The 15,291-nt window shown below is 43.3% G+C and overlaps 1 protein-coding gene across 4 annotated transcripts in view; it reads right to left on the bottom strand.

Annotated features, from left to right (window-relative positions):
* Nucleotides 1–6,301, bottom strand: part of LOC110492498 (zinc finger protein 704) — a 109,474-nt gene extending 103,173 nt beyond the window's left edge. Inside the window, exon 1 of one of the 4 annotated variants that reach the window (XM_036947512.2) lies at nt 5,684–6,301. In XM_036947512.2, the coding sequence (XP_036803407.1) occupies nt 5,684–5,974 (291 nt within the window). In that variant the 5' untranslated portion in view covers nt 5,975–6,301. The remainder of the gene's footprint in view (nt 1–5,683) is intronic. The other 3 variants (XM_021566874.3, XM_090203742.1, XM_090203744.1) reach the window with 3 other exon arrangements.
* Nucleotides 6,302–15,291: the final 8,990 nt, after the last annotated feature.

Below are 15,291 nucleotides of genomic sequence, written 5' to 3'. Positions count from 1 at the left end.
GTTTGACTTATTATGCCTTTCTTAAGGGGTATCTTGAGGGATATATGGAGGGGTAAAACACAGTATAAGTGGAAGGATAAGTGGAAGGCCCCCAACCACCCAATAAATATATTTAGGGGAAAACAGCTAACTTTCTGCATTTCAACACATTTTGACATGAGGCAGAGATAAAAATGTGAAGTCTAATTTCCTAGAATTCTACACATTTTGCCATTGGGTAGAAAGGAAATATAATTTGCACTATTTCACAATATGGTGGGGTAAAAATCAGTATATTGCTTGTATGGATGTCAACCCCAAAATATGTTCATGTCATCACCAATCAACTTCATTACAGTTAAAAATGACTTTGACAACCATTTCTCTATGCTAGCTAAGCTACCAGATATACGAATGGGAGTTAGCATTTAGCAGTCCAGTCACTTCTTCTAAACCTGAAAATGGACTACTTCTAAATGTTATGCAGTGAAAACAGCCAAATGTATTTCAATCGGACTTTAGTAACCACATTGTGGGCCTGTTACAATACATCAATCATGACGGTTTTGACGAATAACATCGTTGTTAGCTCAGATTTATTGACTGTGCGCCAATCCAGCATCCTTCTTCTGTCCCCCATGGTCAGCGTTCCATTGACCTCTTACCGCATCTATTACAACACAGAAAAGCTGCTTTTAACATACTTATTTACTCTTTTTTTGGAATGAAAACTATTTCCCTCATATTAACTAGGTTTCCATCCAATTGGCAACAAATTTTCATGTGAATATTCAAAAATCTGCATAAAGAAAATCTGCACATTTTCCCCACTAGTGGCGTGTTTCCAACACATTTTCCCCACTAGTGGCGTGTTTCCAACACATTTTCCCCACTAGTGGCGTGTTTCCAACACATTTTCCCCACCAGTGGCGTGTTTCCAACACATTTTCCCCACTAGTGGCGTGTTTCCAACACATTTTCCCCACTAGTGGCGTGTTTCCAACACATTTTCCCCACCAGTGGCGTGTTTCCAACACATTTTCCCCACTAGTGGTGTGTTTCCAACACATTTTCCCCACTAGTGGTGTGTTTCCAACACATTTTCCCCACTAGTGGTGTGTTTCCAACACATTTTCCCCACTAGTGGTGTGTTTCCAACACATTTTCCCCACTAGTGTTGTGTTTCCAACACATTTTCCCCACCAGTGGCGTGTTTCCAACACATTTTCCCCACCAGTGGCGTGTTTCCAACACATTTTCCCCACCAGTGGCGTGTTTCCAACACATTTTCCCCACCAGTGGCGTGTTTCCAACACATTTTCCCCACTAGTGGTGTGTTTCCAACACATTTTCCCCACTAGTGGTGTGTTTCCAACACATTTTCCCCACTAGTGGTGTGTTTCCAACACATTTTCCCCACTAGTGGTGTGTTTCCAACACATTTTCCCCACTAGTGGTGTGTTTCCAACACATTTTCCCCACTAGTGGTGTGTTTCCAACACATTTTCCCCACTAGTGGCGTGTTTCCAACACATTTTCCCCACCAGTGGCGTGTTTCCAACACATTTTCCCCACCAGTGGCGTGTTTCCAACACATTTTCCCCACCAGTGGCGTGTTTCCAACACATTTTCCCCACTAGTGGCGTGTTTCCAACACATTTTCCCCACTAGTGGTGTGTTTCCAACACATTTTCCCCACTAGTGGTGTGTTTCCAACACATTTTCCCCACTAGTGGTGTGTTTCCAACACATTTTCCCCACTAGTGGTGTGTTTCCAACACATTTTCCCCACTAGTGGTGTGTTTCCAACACATTTTCCCCACTAGTGGTGTGTTTCCAACACATTTTCCCCACTAGTGGCGTGTTTCCAACACATTTTCCCCACCAGTGGCGTGTTTCCAACACATTTTCCCCACTAGTGGTGTGTTTCCAACACATTTTCCCCACCAGTGGTGTGTTTCCAACACATTTTCCCCACTAGTGGTGTGTTTCCAACACATTTTCCCCACTAGTGGTGTGTTTCCAACACATTTTCCCCACCAGTGGTGTGTTTCCAACACATTTTCCCCACCAGTGGCGTGTTTCCAACACATTTTCCCCACCAGTGGTGTGTTTCCAACACATTTTCCCCACCAGTGGTGTGTTTCCAACACATTTTCCCCACTAGTGGCGTGTTTCCAACACATTTTCCCCACTAGTGGTGTGTTTCCAACACATTTTCCCCACTAGTGGTGTGTTTCCAACACATTTTCCCCACCAGTGGTGTGTTTCCAACACATTTTCCCCACCAGTGGCGTGTTTCCAACACATTTTCCCCACTAGTGGTGTGTTTCCAACACATTTTCCCCACCAGTGGTGTGTTTCCAACACATTTTCCCCACTAGTGGTGTGTTTCCAACACATTTTCCCCACTAGTGGTGTGTTTCCAACACATTTTCCCCACCAGTGGCGTGTTTCCAACACATTTTCCCCACTAGTGGCGTGTTTCCAACACATTTTCCCCACCAGTGGCGTGTTTCCAACACATTTTCCCCACTAGTGGTGTGTTTCCAACACATTTTCCCCACTAGTGGTGTGTTTCCAACACATTTTCCCCACTAGTAGCGTGTTTCCAACACATTTTCCCCACTAGTGGTGTGTTTCCAACACATTTTCCCCACTAGTGGCGTGTTTCCAACACATTTTCCCCACTAGTGGCGTGTTTCCAACACATTTTCCCCACTAGTGGCGTGTTTCCAACACATTTTCCCCACTAGTGGTGTGTTTCCAACACATTTTCCCCACTAGTGGCGTGTTTCCAACACATTTTCCCCACTAGTGGTGTGTTTCCAACACATTTTCCCCACTAGTGGCGTGTTTCCAACACATTTTCCCCACTAGTGGTGTGTTTCCAACACATTTTCCCCACCAGTGGCGTGTTTCCAACACATTTTCCCCACTAGTGGTGTGTTTCCAACACATTTTCCCCACCAGTGGCGTGTTTCCAACACATTTTCCCCACCAGTGGTGTGTTTCCAACACATTTTCCCCACCAGTGGCGTGTTTCCAACACATTTTCCCCACTAGTGGCGTGTTTCCAACACATTTTCCCCACTAGTGGCGTGTTTCCAACACATTTTCCCCACTAGTGGACACATTTTCAGATCTACCGATAGTTTTGCAACAACAACTGTTTCGTTAAAAATAGCAAATGTGCCTCCTCTAGTCTCCTCTAGTCGTACATTCTAACCAACAGCTGACAGATACAGTGTGAGAAGCTGTGCTGGTAGGCTAGTCTCCATGATGAGATTATTATGGATAGCATTGAGAACATTTGTATTTGTCAAACGGCAGTCAAGCATCGATCATCATGCCACCAAAATAAGACTGTGAAGTTCATCATAACTTATTTAATTAATCTGTAGCCTAATAAACTGCATGGTTTCCCGAGTGATATTGGGAGGAGCACACACCATACCATCGCGTGACTCCAAGTTTACTTTGATATCATGATTATTATATAAATAGTTGCACATCAAGGCCTTTCCAACACCATTTCTCATGTTGAACTAATAAATTATCTGTCAGCAGCTCAAAAGTTGTACCGAAACTACCTGTTTCCATCACAGCTGTCGTGATTTTTTTCTATACGGTATGACTTTACTTGCATTAAAACTGTGGATGGAAACGTAGTTAGTGTAATTAATTATACTGTGCTTAATGCTCTAGCTTAGCTAATGAACTACCTATGTTGGTTGAGCCGTGCATGACCAGAATGACACATCGATGAACCACTAAAGGCACACCCCATTTCTGTTGGAAAATTGAGAAGGAGGAGGAGTTGGACAGTTCTTCGTGTCCTAACGACCGTTAAAGCTAATTTCCTATAATTCTACACATTTTTTCCATTGCTTAAAACTTACTCATACAGTATGCTATCTGGGGAACCGCCGAACTCCAAGGGGCCCCCAACCAACAAAGAAATGTATATATGTTTTAGATTTGAAAGAATTGAGCCTATTGGGGGGGGGGGAAATCGACCTGTTGTTAATATTGGGACATACATGTCCCCCCGTCCCCCATGGAAATGTCACCTAAGATGCACAGGATACAGCAGGTGTAAAACACTACAGTGAAATGCTTATATGAAATTATTATAACAGTGACCGCAGTAATTTGAATGACCTAATCATGTCCAAATCATCTAAAAGTATCTCAAATTGATTGTGAAGCTCAAAAATGTAACAAGAAAATTCTAATATCTGTCTCATGACCTGAATGGGATTTGTGCCACAAATGCAAAAAAAAAAAAAAATGTAGGCATGTGGAAACAGTGCTAGGGAAACTAAACCAAAGCATAGATTGCTGTCATACCTTGTCAATAGACTGCTTACAGGGTAAGGAAACCAATATGTTATTTTGTAATTCTGTTGAACAATCCCTTCACGGAGCACATTAACCCTGTGTAATTCTCCCGCTCACACGTCATCTGACAACACTTTGACAATAGACTATAATAGCAAACAAAGTGATAGCATGTAGGATGGCTAAACAAAAATTACGGTTTCTCAAAAACGTTTAGGCATATGACATCCCCTAGAAATTCACTGGTAGGACATTGTCCACTCTCTAATTTCTATATGGGGGTGTGTTGATGTCTTGGGACAATACAACATATCTGACATGCACTGTTGTTTTAAAAAATAATAATAATATCAAGCAACACTTGTAGATAGTTTTTCTTCCCTTCAAAGCAGGGTCTTGGTCAATTATATATATAAACCGTGGATTGCTAATGCTATACGTTGGACTTTAAGAGGCGTTGTAGCCACCGGTCGGCCATATTGGAATTTCCCAGTAGGAGCAGTCCTCCATAGGATTTAATGCAATTCTACAGTATTTCAATTCAACGTTTCAAGAAGAAAATGACAGGTATTTATGTTTTTTTTTTGTAGTGGGGACAGTAACATTTGTAAGATCTAAAAATTATACTTTAAGGAAAATGTTTTTATATATTTTTCATATGTACATTAAGGCTTCTGTAATATAATAAATATGGCAAAAATAATGTAGATATTAATAAATGTAATTCTATAGCTTCCAAAATATTTGTTACAATGGTGGGGTATGAAAATGTATGTACTCTACTGTAAATCGCTCTGGTTAAGAGCATCTGCTAAACGACTGAAATGTGGGGGAGTGAATCGACGGATTCAACACAGCGCCCCCAATCAGTCATCTAGTGTATATTATCTGAATCATTGGTCTCGATGCCTCCCTGCTGAAATTCTGGCAGGCAAAGCGGTCGCTATGGGGGAGGGGAAATTAGTTTGGAGTCCCAGCCCTTTTTCCTTTAAACTTTGAACATGCAATGAGCCGCCATTTTAACAGATTATATTCGTCATACATACTAGTTGCATTTAGGCTATAATTAACTTGGGTTAGACGCATAGCCTGTCTGACCTATATTTTCACTTTAAAAAGTAGCCGATTCATGTCATTAGAAAAGTCAGAGCGGCTGGTTCTGTAGTTTGTTTCCCCGGTGTATGCAACAGTGTGCTTTAAGGAAAACAATGTGCTAATGTGAAAACTCGATTGATATATAATTGAATAGGGGGAAGAAGAATAACACATTACACACTTGCTTTTAATCTAACCAACTCACTGCAAAGAAAAATACATGAGGTCCAGCATGCAATGGATATGACAGTGTAATAGCACCTACTATTTTCCGGTGCGCGTATTTTTCTCTCCCTGACGACAGGTCATTCCCATTGAGGATGATGTCCTGGTTTGTACATTCTCTCAAAGAGTCATCGTCTAGCACGATTGTGCAGAAAACTGCTCCAGATGCGGGCCCGCTCCCGCACGCCAGAATGACACCGCTGTCAGTAGTGGTGACACTCATTTCGCTTCCCTTGGAACCCTCTGCATGCTGTTCAATACCGGCTTGTTTCGAAGCGCCCCCGACCAGTATGTCAGCCGGAGACATGTCAAGCAAACGTTTAGAATTCATCGTCGGACCGGAGTGGTGACTAAAGAAAGATTACCCGCTTTCTATACCTTTTCGTGCAGAAATTTGGAAGAAAATACATTCAGGCCTGTCTTGAGTGGATCCCCGTGTGTTACCACTATTCTAAGGTATGGACTTTTCCACCAGCCGAGACAAGTTAAAAAGCCGACACAGTCAATTTGAAAGATTAAAGATTGTTTAGCTTTTTTTCCTCAAAAAAATGCCACGCCCCCACTCCCCTGCGCGTGCAGCCAGGCGAGATTCACAAGGCACCGCCTTCAATTCACTGCTATTGGTCCGCTGCCATCGCAAGCCAGAAGCCAATGGGTAGTTTGGAATGTGTCACTCACTTTTTTGTATGTGAAGATAATGGGGGTGTGTCGCTCCAGTTTGCCGGCCGGCCGGTGAAAAGGGAGAAATGAAAACAACAAGTAGCCAGCCAAGGCCTAGATTTACTGTAGGCTCCGCAAAAGTCGAAGCAGGGGGCCTATGTCTGTGCAGTGTAGCCTATGCATTTAGCCTAACTTCTTCAGGCTACAGAATATTCCAAAGCACAACATTAATAAATTGATATGTTTGTGCAACTACCATTTTTACCATGCCATGTTTTTATTAACCTTATAGGTTTGCCTATGCCATTTTATCAGTGTAATAGCAATAGTAATAGCAATAGTTACAACGAGTGCTGCTGAATGTTCGGTTAGTCCTGCTACATTGTTTCCCGACTTGAAGCTGCTACATTGTTGCAGTTTTATGACAACGTTATTACAATGTAACAATTGCATTTATGTTGCAGCAAGATAATCATATAGCCTAGCCAGGTATTCCCATAGTGAGTTCGCAATGCGGTCGGGGGTACACCAAATAAAAATGTGATTCACATTTATTTTTAAATTGTAAGCCTGCCAATGATGGCAAAAAACAACATTTGAGAGTGCGCTGACCCTGGTGCTAGAGGTGGTACGCAGCTGGAGGTTGAATGTTTGAAGGGGTACTGGACTATCAAAAGTTTGGCAACCACTGGGCCTATTGGGGAAACCGATGATAATCACATAGCTGGGCCTCCCGGGTGGCGCAGTGGTCTAAGGCAGGGGTTCAAGCCCAGGCTCTGTTGAACTCTGGGTTCGAGCCCAGGCTCTGTCGCAGCCGGCTGCACAATTGGCCCAGCTAGGCTAGGGGCTAGGGAGGGTTTGTCTGGGCTAGGGAGGGTTTGGCAGGGATATCCTTGTCTCATCGTACACTAGCGACTCCTGTGTCGGGCTGGGCGCAGTACATGCTGACCAGAAGCGTGCACCATGGCTCTCCTGACTCTGTGCGGTAGGTGCAGTAAAAGTGAATGCAAGTCACCCAGTAAAATAATACTTGAGTAAAAGTTGGTTTGAAGTCAAATTTGGTTTGAAATATATTAAAAGTAAATGTACTTGCTAAAATATACTGAAGTATCAAAAGTATAAATAATTTCAAATTCCATATACAGTGGGGCAAAAAAGTATTTAGTCAGCCACCAATTGTGCAAGTTCTCCCACTTAAAAAGATGAGAGAGGCTGTACTTTTTTTTTTACACTTCAACTATGATTTTTTATGAATTTATTAGCAAAATATGGTGGAAATAAGTATTTGGTCACCTACAAACAAGCAAGATTTCTGGCTCTCACAGACCTGTAACTTCTTCTTTAAGAGGCTCCTCTGTCCTCCACTCGTTACCTTTATTAATGGTACCTGTTTGAACTATTTACCTGTATAAAAGGGCTGATCCCTCACCTTCCTTATGATCATTGATGCCCCACGAGGTGAGATCTTGCATGGACCCCCAGATCGAGGGTGATTAACCGTCATCTTGAACTTCTTCCATTTTCTAATAATTGCGCCAACAGTTGTTGCCTTCTCACCAAGCTGCTTGCCTATTGTCCTGTAGGCCATCCTAGCCTTGTGCAGGTCTACAATTTTATCCCTGATGTCCTTACACAGCTCTCTAGTCTTGGCCATTGTGGAGAGGTTGGATTCTGTTTGATTGAGTGTGTGGACAGGTGTATTTTATACAGGTAAATAGTTCAAACAGGTGCAGTTAATACAGGTAATGAGTGGAGAACAGGAAGGGTTCTTAAAGAAAAACTACCAGGTCTGTGAGAGTCGGAATTCTTACTGGTTGGTAGGTGATCAAATACTTATGTCATGCAATAAAATGCAAATTAATTACTTAAAAATCATACAATGTGATTTTCTGGATTTTTGTTTTAGATTCCGTCTCTCACAGTTGAAGTGTACCTATGATAAAAATTACAGACATGCTTTGTAAGTAGGAAAACCTGCAAAATCGGCAGTGTATCAAATACTTGTTCTCCCCACTGTATTACTATATTTTATACCATCTATTGCATCTTGCCTATGCCGCTCGGTCATTGCTCATCAATATATTTATATGTACATATTCTTATTCCATCCCTTTACTTAGATTTGTGTTTATTAGGTAGATGTTGTGGAATTGTTAGATTACTTGTTGATATTGCTGCACTGTCGGAACTAGTAGCACAAGCATTTCGCTACACTCGCAATAACATCTGTTAACCATGTGTATGTGACCAAAAACATTTAATTTTATTTTATTTGAATCCACTGCAGACAGAGTCTCTCTTTTGTAGATACTGTTTAGCGTTTCCAGTGGAATCAGTTGATATTGTTAGTATTGGGTAATGTCAGTGCCTTAGTTGTGGTGAGTCAATTATCCTTTTGTGTTTACGTTTTATTTAATTACCGTGAAGCTGCTCATTTCTATTTCTCCGATGGTACCAGTATCCAGGGTAGATAAAGCGCAGTTCTATTTTTAGGTTAAGTAATATCTTTAAAGAAGTTGCTGCTAACTTAGTGGTAATTGCTGTAAAATGTGATTTATAAAATGTTTTATACTTTTTTTTATTTTTTATACTTTTATACTTAAAACAGCCTAGTTTTGGTTTGTAAATAAGTATTTGTTATTTATTATGCGCAACTTGTTTTAAATCCTTCACTATTTCAACATGGCTTGCTATTTGATAGGTTTAGTGCTCCCCAATACAAGCACATCATGTGTGGATATCTTTGCGTGGGGATTAGCGGTTACCTTGTTCTATTAGGTGACCACTGCGGGTTTTATTTGTCATACCAGATGAGAGGGACAGCTGGTTGCTCGGTCACTTTTGCTCGCTGGACTGTTAAAACTTTAAATCACCCAGTAAAGCGTAAAATGTTTCTTTCTCATTTCAATCACCTTAAAGTAGATATTGCTTTTCTTCAGGAGACACATCGCCGCACTTTCGACCACTCTCGTTTAAAAGATCAATCATATTATTCAAATTTTCTTTCTAAAACTAGAGGAGCCATTTTAATTAGTAAAAACATACCATTCGCAATGTCAAGTGTAGAGGCAGACTCAGCAGGCCGTTTCATTATTGTAGTAGGAAGACTGTATAATACACCTGTTATCTTGGCTAACATTTACACGCCAAACTGGGATAACAGTTCATACTTCACAAATGTATATTCTCGATTACCAAATATGGACACACACCACCTAATACTAGGTGGTGATATGAATTGTGTACTGTCGCCCAATCTGGATCGTAGCTCTCCTAAAATATCACCTTCATAAAAGACAGTATCCACAATCAAGCTATTTCTTAAGACATATGGCATATCTCACGTGTGCGTTTTTGCAATCCCATAGCTAGCTAGTATTATCTTTTCTCACCAGTTCATAAGAACCTTCTCATGTATAGACTACTTTTTCCTAGACAATACATTTCTGCCATTTATCACGTAGTGTGATTACCAAGCTACAGTCATTTCGGATCATTCTCCTCTTTCTATGAAATTACTTATACCAAATACACAGCCTAATTTTTGCCCTTGGCGGCTTTACTCACTACTTCCATCAGAAGAAACCTTTGTTGCTTTTATATCATCTCAAATTGAACTATTTCTCGAGCTTAATCAAACCCCTGGAATGTCTCCTACAGCAGTATGGGAATCAATGAAGGCTTATCTAAGGGGCCAAATTATTTCGTACAGTGCAAGATTAAGGAAGTGTAATATTCAACGCCTAGGGGAACTTAAAATTGGATTTGATTTGGCATATTCACACTCTTCATCTACAGATTTAGATTAAACAACATTTGACAATTAAGACAGAGTGTAACGGCCGTTGGTGGAAGAAGGTGAGGACCAAAGCGCAGCGTGGTACGTGTTCATCATTTATTAAATAGAACTGAACACTAAATATAAAGTAACAAAAATAACAACCGAAACAGCTCCATCAGGTGCAAAGCACAAAACAGAAAGCAACTACCTGCAAAACCTATGTGGGCAAGAGCTACCTAAATATGGTCCTCAGTCAGAGAAAACGATAGACAGCTGTCCCTGATTGAGAAACATACCCGGCCAAAAACAAAGAAATACAAAAACATAGAAAAAGGAACATAGACTGCCCACCCTAGTCACACCCTGGCCTAACCAAAATAGAGAATGACAGTATCCCCCCAAAGGTGTGGACTCCGGCCGCAAAACCTGACTCAAAGGGGAGGGTCTGGGTGGGCCTTCCTTACGGCGGCGGCTCGGGTGCGGGATCCCTCGCAGCGGGCCCCGGACTGAAGACAGCGGGTCCCGGACAGAATTGCAGCCCCTCAGTCCAGAGGGTGCCACTGGACTGAGGGGCGCCTCTGGACTGAGGGGCTGTGATTCTGGCAGCTCTGGAGTGAAGGGCGGCTCTGGCAGCTCCGGACTGACGGGCAACTCTGGCAGCTCCGGACTGACGGGCGGTTCTGGCTCCTCCGGACTGACGGGCGGCTCTGGCGCCTCCGGACTGACGGGCGGCTCTGGCAGCCCCGGACAGGAGGGCGGCTCTGGCAACTCCGAACATAGAATGCCCACCCTAGTCACACCCTGGCCTAACCAAAATAGAGAATAAAAGCCTCTCCATGGCCAGGTAGAGAATAAAAGCCTCTCTATGGCCAGGTAGAGAATAAAAGCCTCTCTATGGCCAGGTAGAGAATAAAAGCCTCTCTATGGCCAGGTAGAGAATAAAAGCCTCTCTATGGCCAGGTAGAGAATAAAAGCCTCTCTATGGCCAGGGCGTGACACAGAGTTTGATCTTCTTTCAACTTGACAAGCTGAAAATCTCATAAATCTCTACTCAAAAATGTGGAACATGGAGAGAAATCAGGGAAAACGCTAGCACACCAGATGCAGAGAACCGCAAATCAAACCATACTGTACCCGAGATAACTGATCATCTCTGTAACAAATGTATTGATCATTTAGAGGTCAATTCATGCTTTCATAACTTTTACTCACAATTATACACTTCGGAATCTGCTGGTACTGCTACATTACTCGACACCTTTGAGAGCTTAGATATTCCAACAGTTGAACCTGAGATAGCTGCTGAATTAGAAGAACAGTCTCTGTAGAAGAGATTCTGTTGGCAATAAAAATGTATGTAGTGTGGTAAATCCCCTGGACCCAACAGATTTCCGAGCAAATAAAAAAAAAATCTCAGATCAACTCTCCCCTCTCTTGCTTTCCGTATTTGAGGAATCATTCTCCTCAATCTCTTTGCCCGCAACAATGAGACAAGCATGTGTATAACTTATCCTGAAAAAAATGTAAACTCTTGAGTGTGGTTCATATAGGCCAATTTCTTTACTGAATTGCGATGTAAATAGGCTTTTTAAGATGATTGCCTGCCGTTTTGAGTCAGTCCTTCCCTCCATTATCTCTACAGATCAATCTGGTTTCATAAAAAAATGGTCATTCTTTTTTCAACATCAGATGTCTTTATAACATACTTTATAATCCCTCTTCATTTGATACTCCAGATATTGTTATCACTTGATGCTGAGAAGGCATTTGATAGGGTGGAGTGGGATGAATTATTTTATACTCTCAAACAATTTGGATTCGGTCCCAATTTTAAGTCCTGGATCAAAGTATTTTCTTTCTCCGCAATGGCTGCAGTGCGCACAAATAAAAACTTTTCATCCTATTTCCAACTTCGACATGGGACAAGACAGGGTTGTGCTCTATCCCCTCAGCTGTTTGCCATCACAAAACACCACTATCAAAGATTTTCGAAGAGGGCATAAAGTTTCACTCTATACGGATGACATGCTATTATATATGTCTAACCCTTTAACTGGTCTTCCAGAGATCCAGTTTCTACTAAAGTCATTTGCTAAAATATCCGGGTATAAGGTTAATCTACAAAAAAGTTAATTGATGCCTATTAATCCTTCTACCACGCAAATATGTTTTTCGTCATGTACCCTTCAGTGACTACACGGAAATAGGAAAAATTCAGAATTTCAAAGATATCTATAAAGCCAATTTCCCTCCCTTGATACTCTGCCTGAAACAGGAACTTGAACCCTGTGATTTACTTTCATTTCCTTTGGGTGGAAGAATTAACACTGTTAAAATGAATGTATTACATACATTGAAATAAGTATAAAAATGTATTGCTATCTTTCTGACATTTTTTTATTTTTATCTCCATAGTTAAACTGATATCTGCTTTTATCTGGAACAACAAAAACCCTTGGATAAGTATGAACGTATTGCAGAGGTCTCGCCCCCAGGGTGGTCTAGCACTTCCGAACTTTCAATATTATTACTGGGCAGCTAATATAAGAATCATTCTATACTGGATGACAGAAATCCCTGATGTTACAGGCCCGAAGAGATCTCATCCTGTGGTCCCACCTCCTTAGCTGCCTTACTCAGTTCAACACTTACATTAGCTGAGCCTGTTTCTGTCATGTACTGTCATGTTGTGTCTTGTCTCTGTCCTTTCCCTTCACCCTGTCTCCCTCTGCTGGTCGTTGTTAGGTTACCTTTTCTCCCCCGCTTTCCCCCAGCTGTTCCTTGTCTCCTCTAACTACCCATTCACCCCGTTTCCCACCTGTTCCCTTTTTCCCTCTGATTAGGTCCCTATATCTCTCTCTGTTTCTGTTCCTGTCCTTGTCGGATTCTTGTTTGTTGTGTTTCATGCCTGAGCCAGACTATCGTCATGTTTGCTGTAACCTTGTCCTGTCCTGTCGGAATCTGCCGGTCTATCTGAGCCTACCTATGTTTGGTTATTAAAGAAGCTCTGTTTAAGTTAGTTCGCTTTTGGGTCCTCATTCACTCACCATAACAGAAGAATCCGACCAAGAATGGACCCAGCGACTTCGGATCCTCTCCACTCAGCCGTCGGGATCCAGGGAGCGATGCTAGGCAGACACGAGCAGGAAGTGTCTGCTGCTCGACATGCCGTTGAGACCCTGGCCACCCAAGTCTCCAACCTCACAGAACAGGTTCACCATCTCCGCCTCGATCCACCGGCCACTTCCAGGGCTTTCGAATCTCCGGAGCCCAGAATCAATAACCCGCCGTGTTACTCTGGGGAGCCCACTGAATGCCGCTCGTTCCTCACCCAGTGTGATATTGTGTTTTCTCTCCAGCCCAACACTTACTCCAGGAGCACTGCTCGTGTCGCCTACGTCATATCTCTCCTTATTGGACGGGCTCGTGAGTGGGGCACGGCAATCTGGGAGGCAAGGGCTGAGTGTACTAACCAGTATCAAGACTTTAAGGAGGAGATGATACGGGTTTTTGATCGATCTGTTTTTGGGGAGGAGGCTTCCAGGGCCCTGTCTTCCCTATGTCAAGGCAATCGATCCATAACAGACTACTCTATTGAGTTTCGCACTCTTGCTGTCTCCAGTGGCTGGAACGAGCCGGCCTTGCTCGCTCGTCTTCTGGAGGGTTTCCGCGCAGAGGTAAAGGATGAGATTCTCTCCCGGGAGGTTCCTTCCAGCGTGGATTCCTTGATTGAACTAGCTATTCGCATTGAGCGACGGGTTGATCTTCGTCACCGAGCTCGTGGAAAGGAGCTCGCGCTCTCCGTCGCCTCCCTCTCCGCATCACTACCATCTTCCTCTGCCGGCTCGGGTGCTGAGCCCATGCAGCTGGGAGGTATCCGCATCTCGACTAAGGAGAGGGAACGGAGAATCACCAACCGCCTCTGTCTCTATTGCGGTTCCGCTGGTCATTTTGTCACTTCATGTCCAGTAAAAGGCCAGAGCTCGTCAGTAAGCGCAGGGCTACTGGTGAGCGCTACTACTCCTGTCTCTCCTTCAAGATCCTGCACTACCTTGTCGGTCCATCTACGCTGGACCGGTTCGTCAGCTTCCTGCAGTGCCTTAATAGACTCTGGGGCGGAGGGCTGTTTTATGGACGAGACCTGGGCTCGGGAACATGACATTCCTCTCAGACAGTTAAAGGAGCCCACGGCCTTGTTCACCCTGGATGGTAGTCCTCTCCCCAGGATTCAGCGTGAGACGCTACCTTTAACCCTCACTGTTTCTGGTAATCATAGTGAAACCATTTCTTTTTTAATTTTTCGTTCACCTTTTACACCTGTTGTTTTGGGCCATCCCTGGCTAGTTTGTCATAATCCTTCCATTAATTGGTCTAGTAATTCTATCCTCTCCTGGAACGTCTCTTGTCATGTGAAATGTTTAATGTCTGCTATCCCTCCTGTTTCCTCTGTCTCTTCTTCACAGGAGGAGCCTGGTGATTTGACAGGGGTGCCGGAGGAATATCACGATCTGCGCACGGTGTTCAGTCGGTCCAGGGCCACCTCTCTTCCTCCACACCGGTCGTATGATTGTAGTATTGATCTCCTTCCGGGAACCACCCCCCCCCGGGGTAGACTATACTCTCTGTCGGCTCCCGAACGTAAGGCTCTCGAAGATTATTTGTCTGTAGCTCTTGACGCCGGTACCATAGTCCCCTCCTCCTCTCCCGCCGGAGCGGGGTTTTTTTTTTTGTCAAGAAGAAGGACGGGTCTCTGCGCCCCTGCATAGATTATCGAGGGCTGAATGACATAACAGTGAAGAATCGTTATCCGCTTCCTCTTATGTCTTCAGCCTTCGAGATCCTGCAGGGAGCCAGGTTTTTCACTAAGTTGGACCTTCGTAACGCTTACCATCTCGTGCGCATCAGGGAGGGGGACGAGTGGAAGACGGCGTTTAACACTCCGTTAGGGCACTTTGAATACCGGGTTCTTCCTTTCGGCCTCGCTAACGCTCCAGCTGTCTTTCAGGCATTAGTCAATGATGTCCTGAGAGACATGCTGAACATCTTTGTTTTCGTTTACCTTGACGATATCCTGATTTTTTCACCGTCACTCCAGATTCATGTTCAGCACGTTCGACGTGTCCTCCAGCGCCTTCTAGAGAATTGTCTTTTTGTGAAGGCTGAGAAGTGCACTTTTCATGCCTCCTCCGTCACATTTCTCGGTTCTG

This window comes from Oncorhynchus mykiss, chromosome 16, assembly GCF_057628025.1.
Source record: "Oncorhynchus mykiss isolate SJ-2025 chromosome 16, ASM5762802v1, whole genome shotgun sequence".
Classification (NCBI taxonomy): Eukaryota; Metazoa; Chordata; class Actinopteri; order Salmoniformes; family Salmonidae; genus Oncorhynchus; species Oncorhynchus mykiss.
This window is presented reverse-complemented; position numbering and strand designations above follow the sequence as displayed.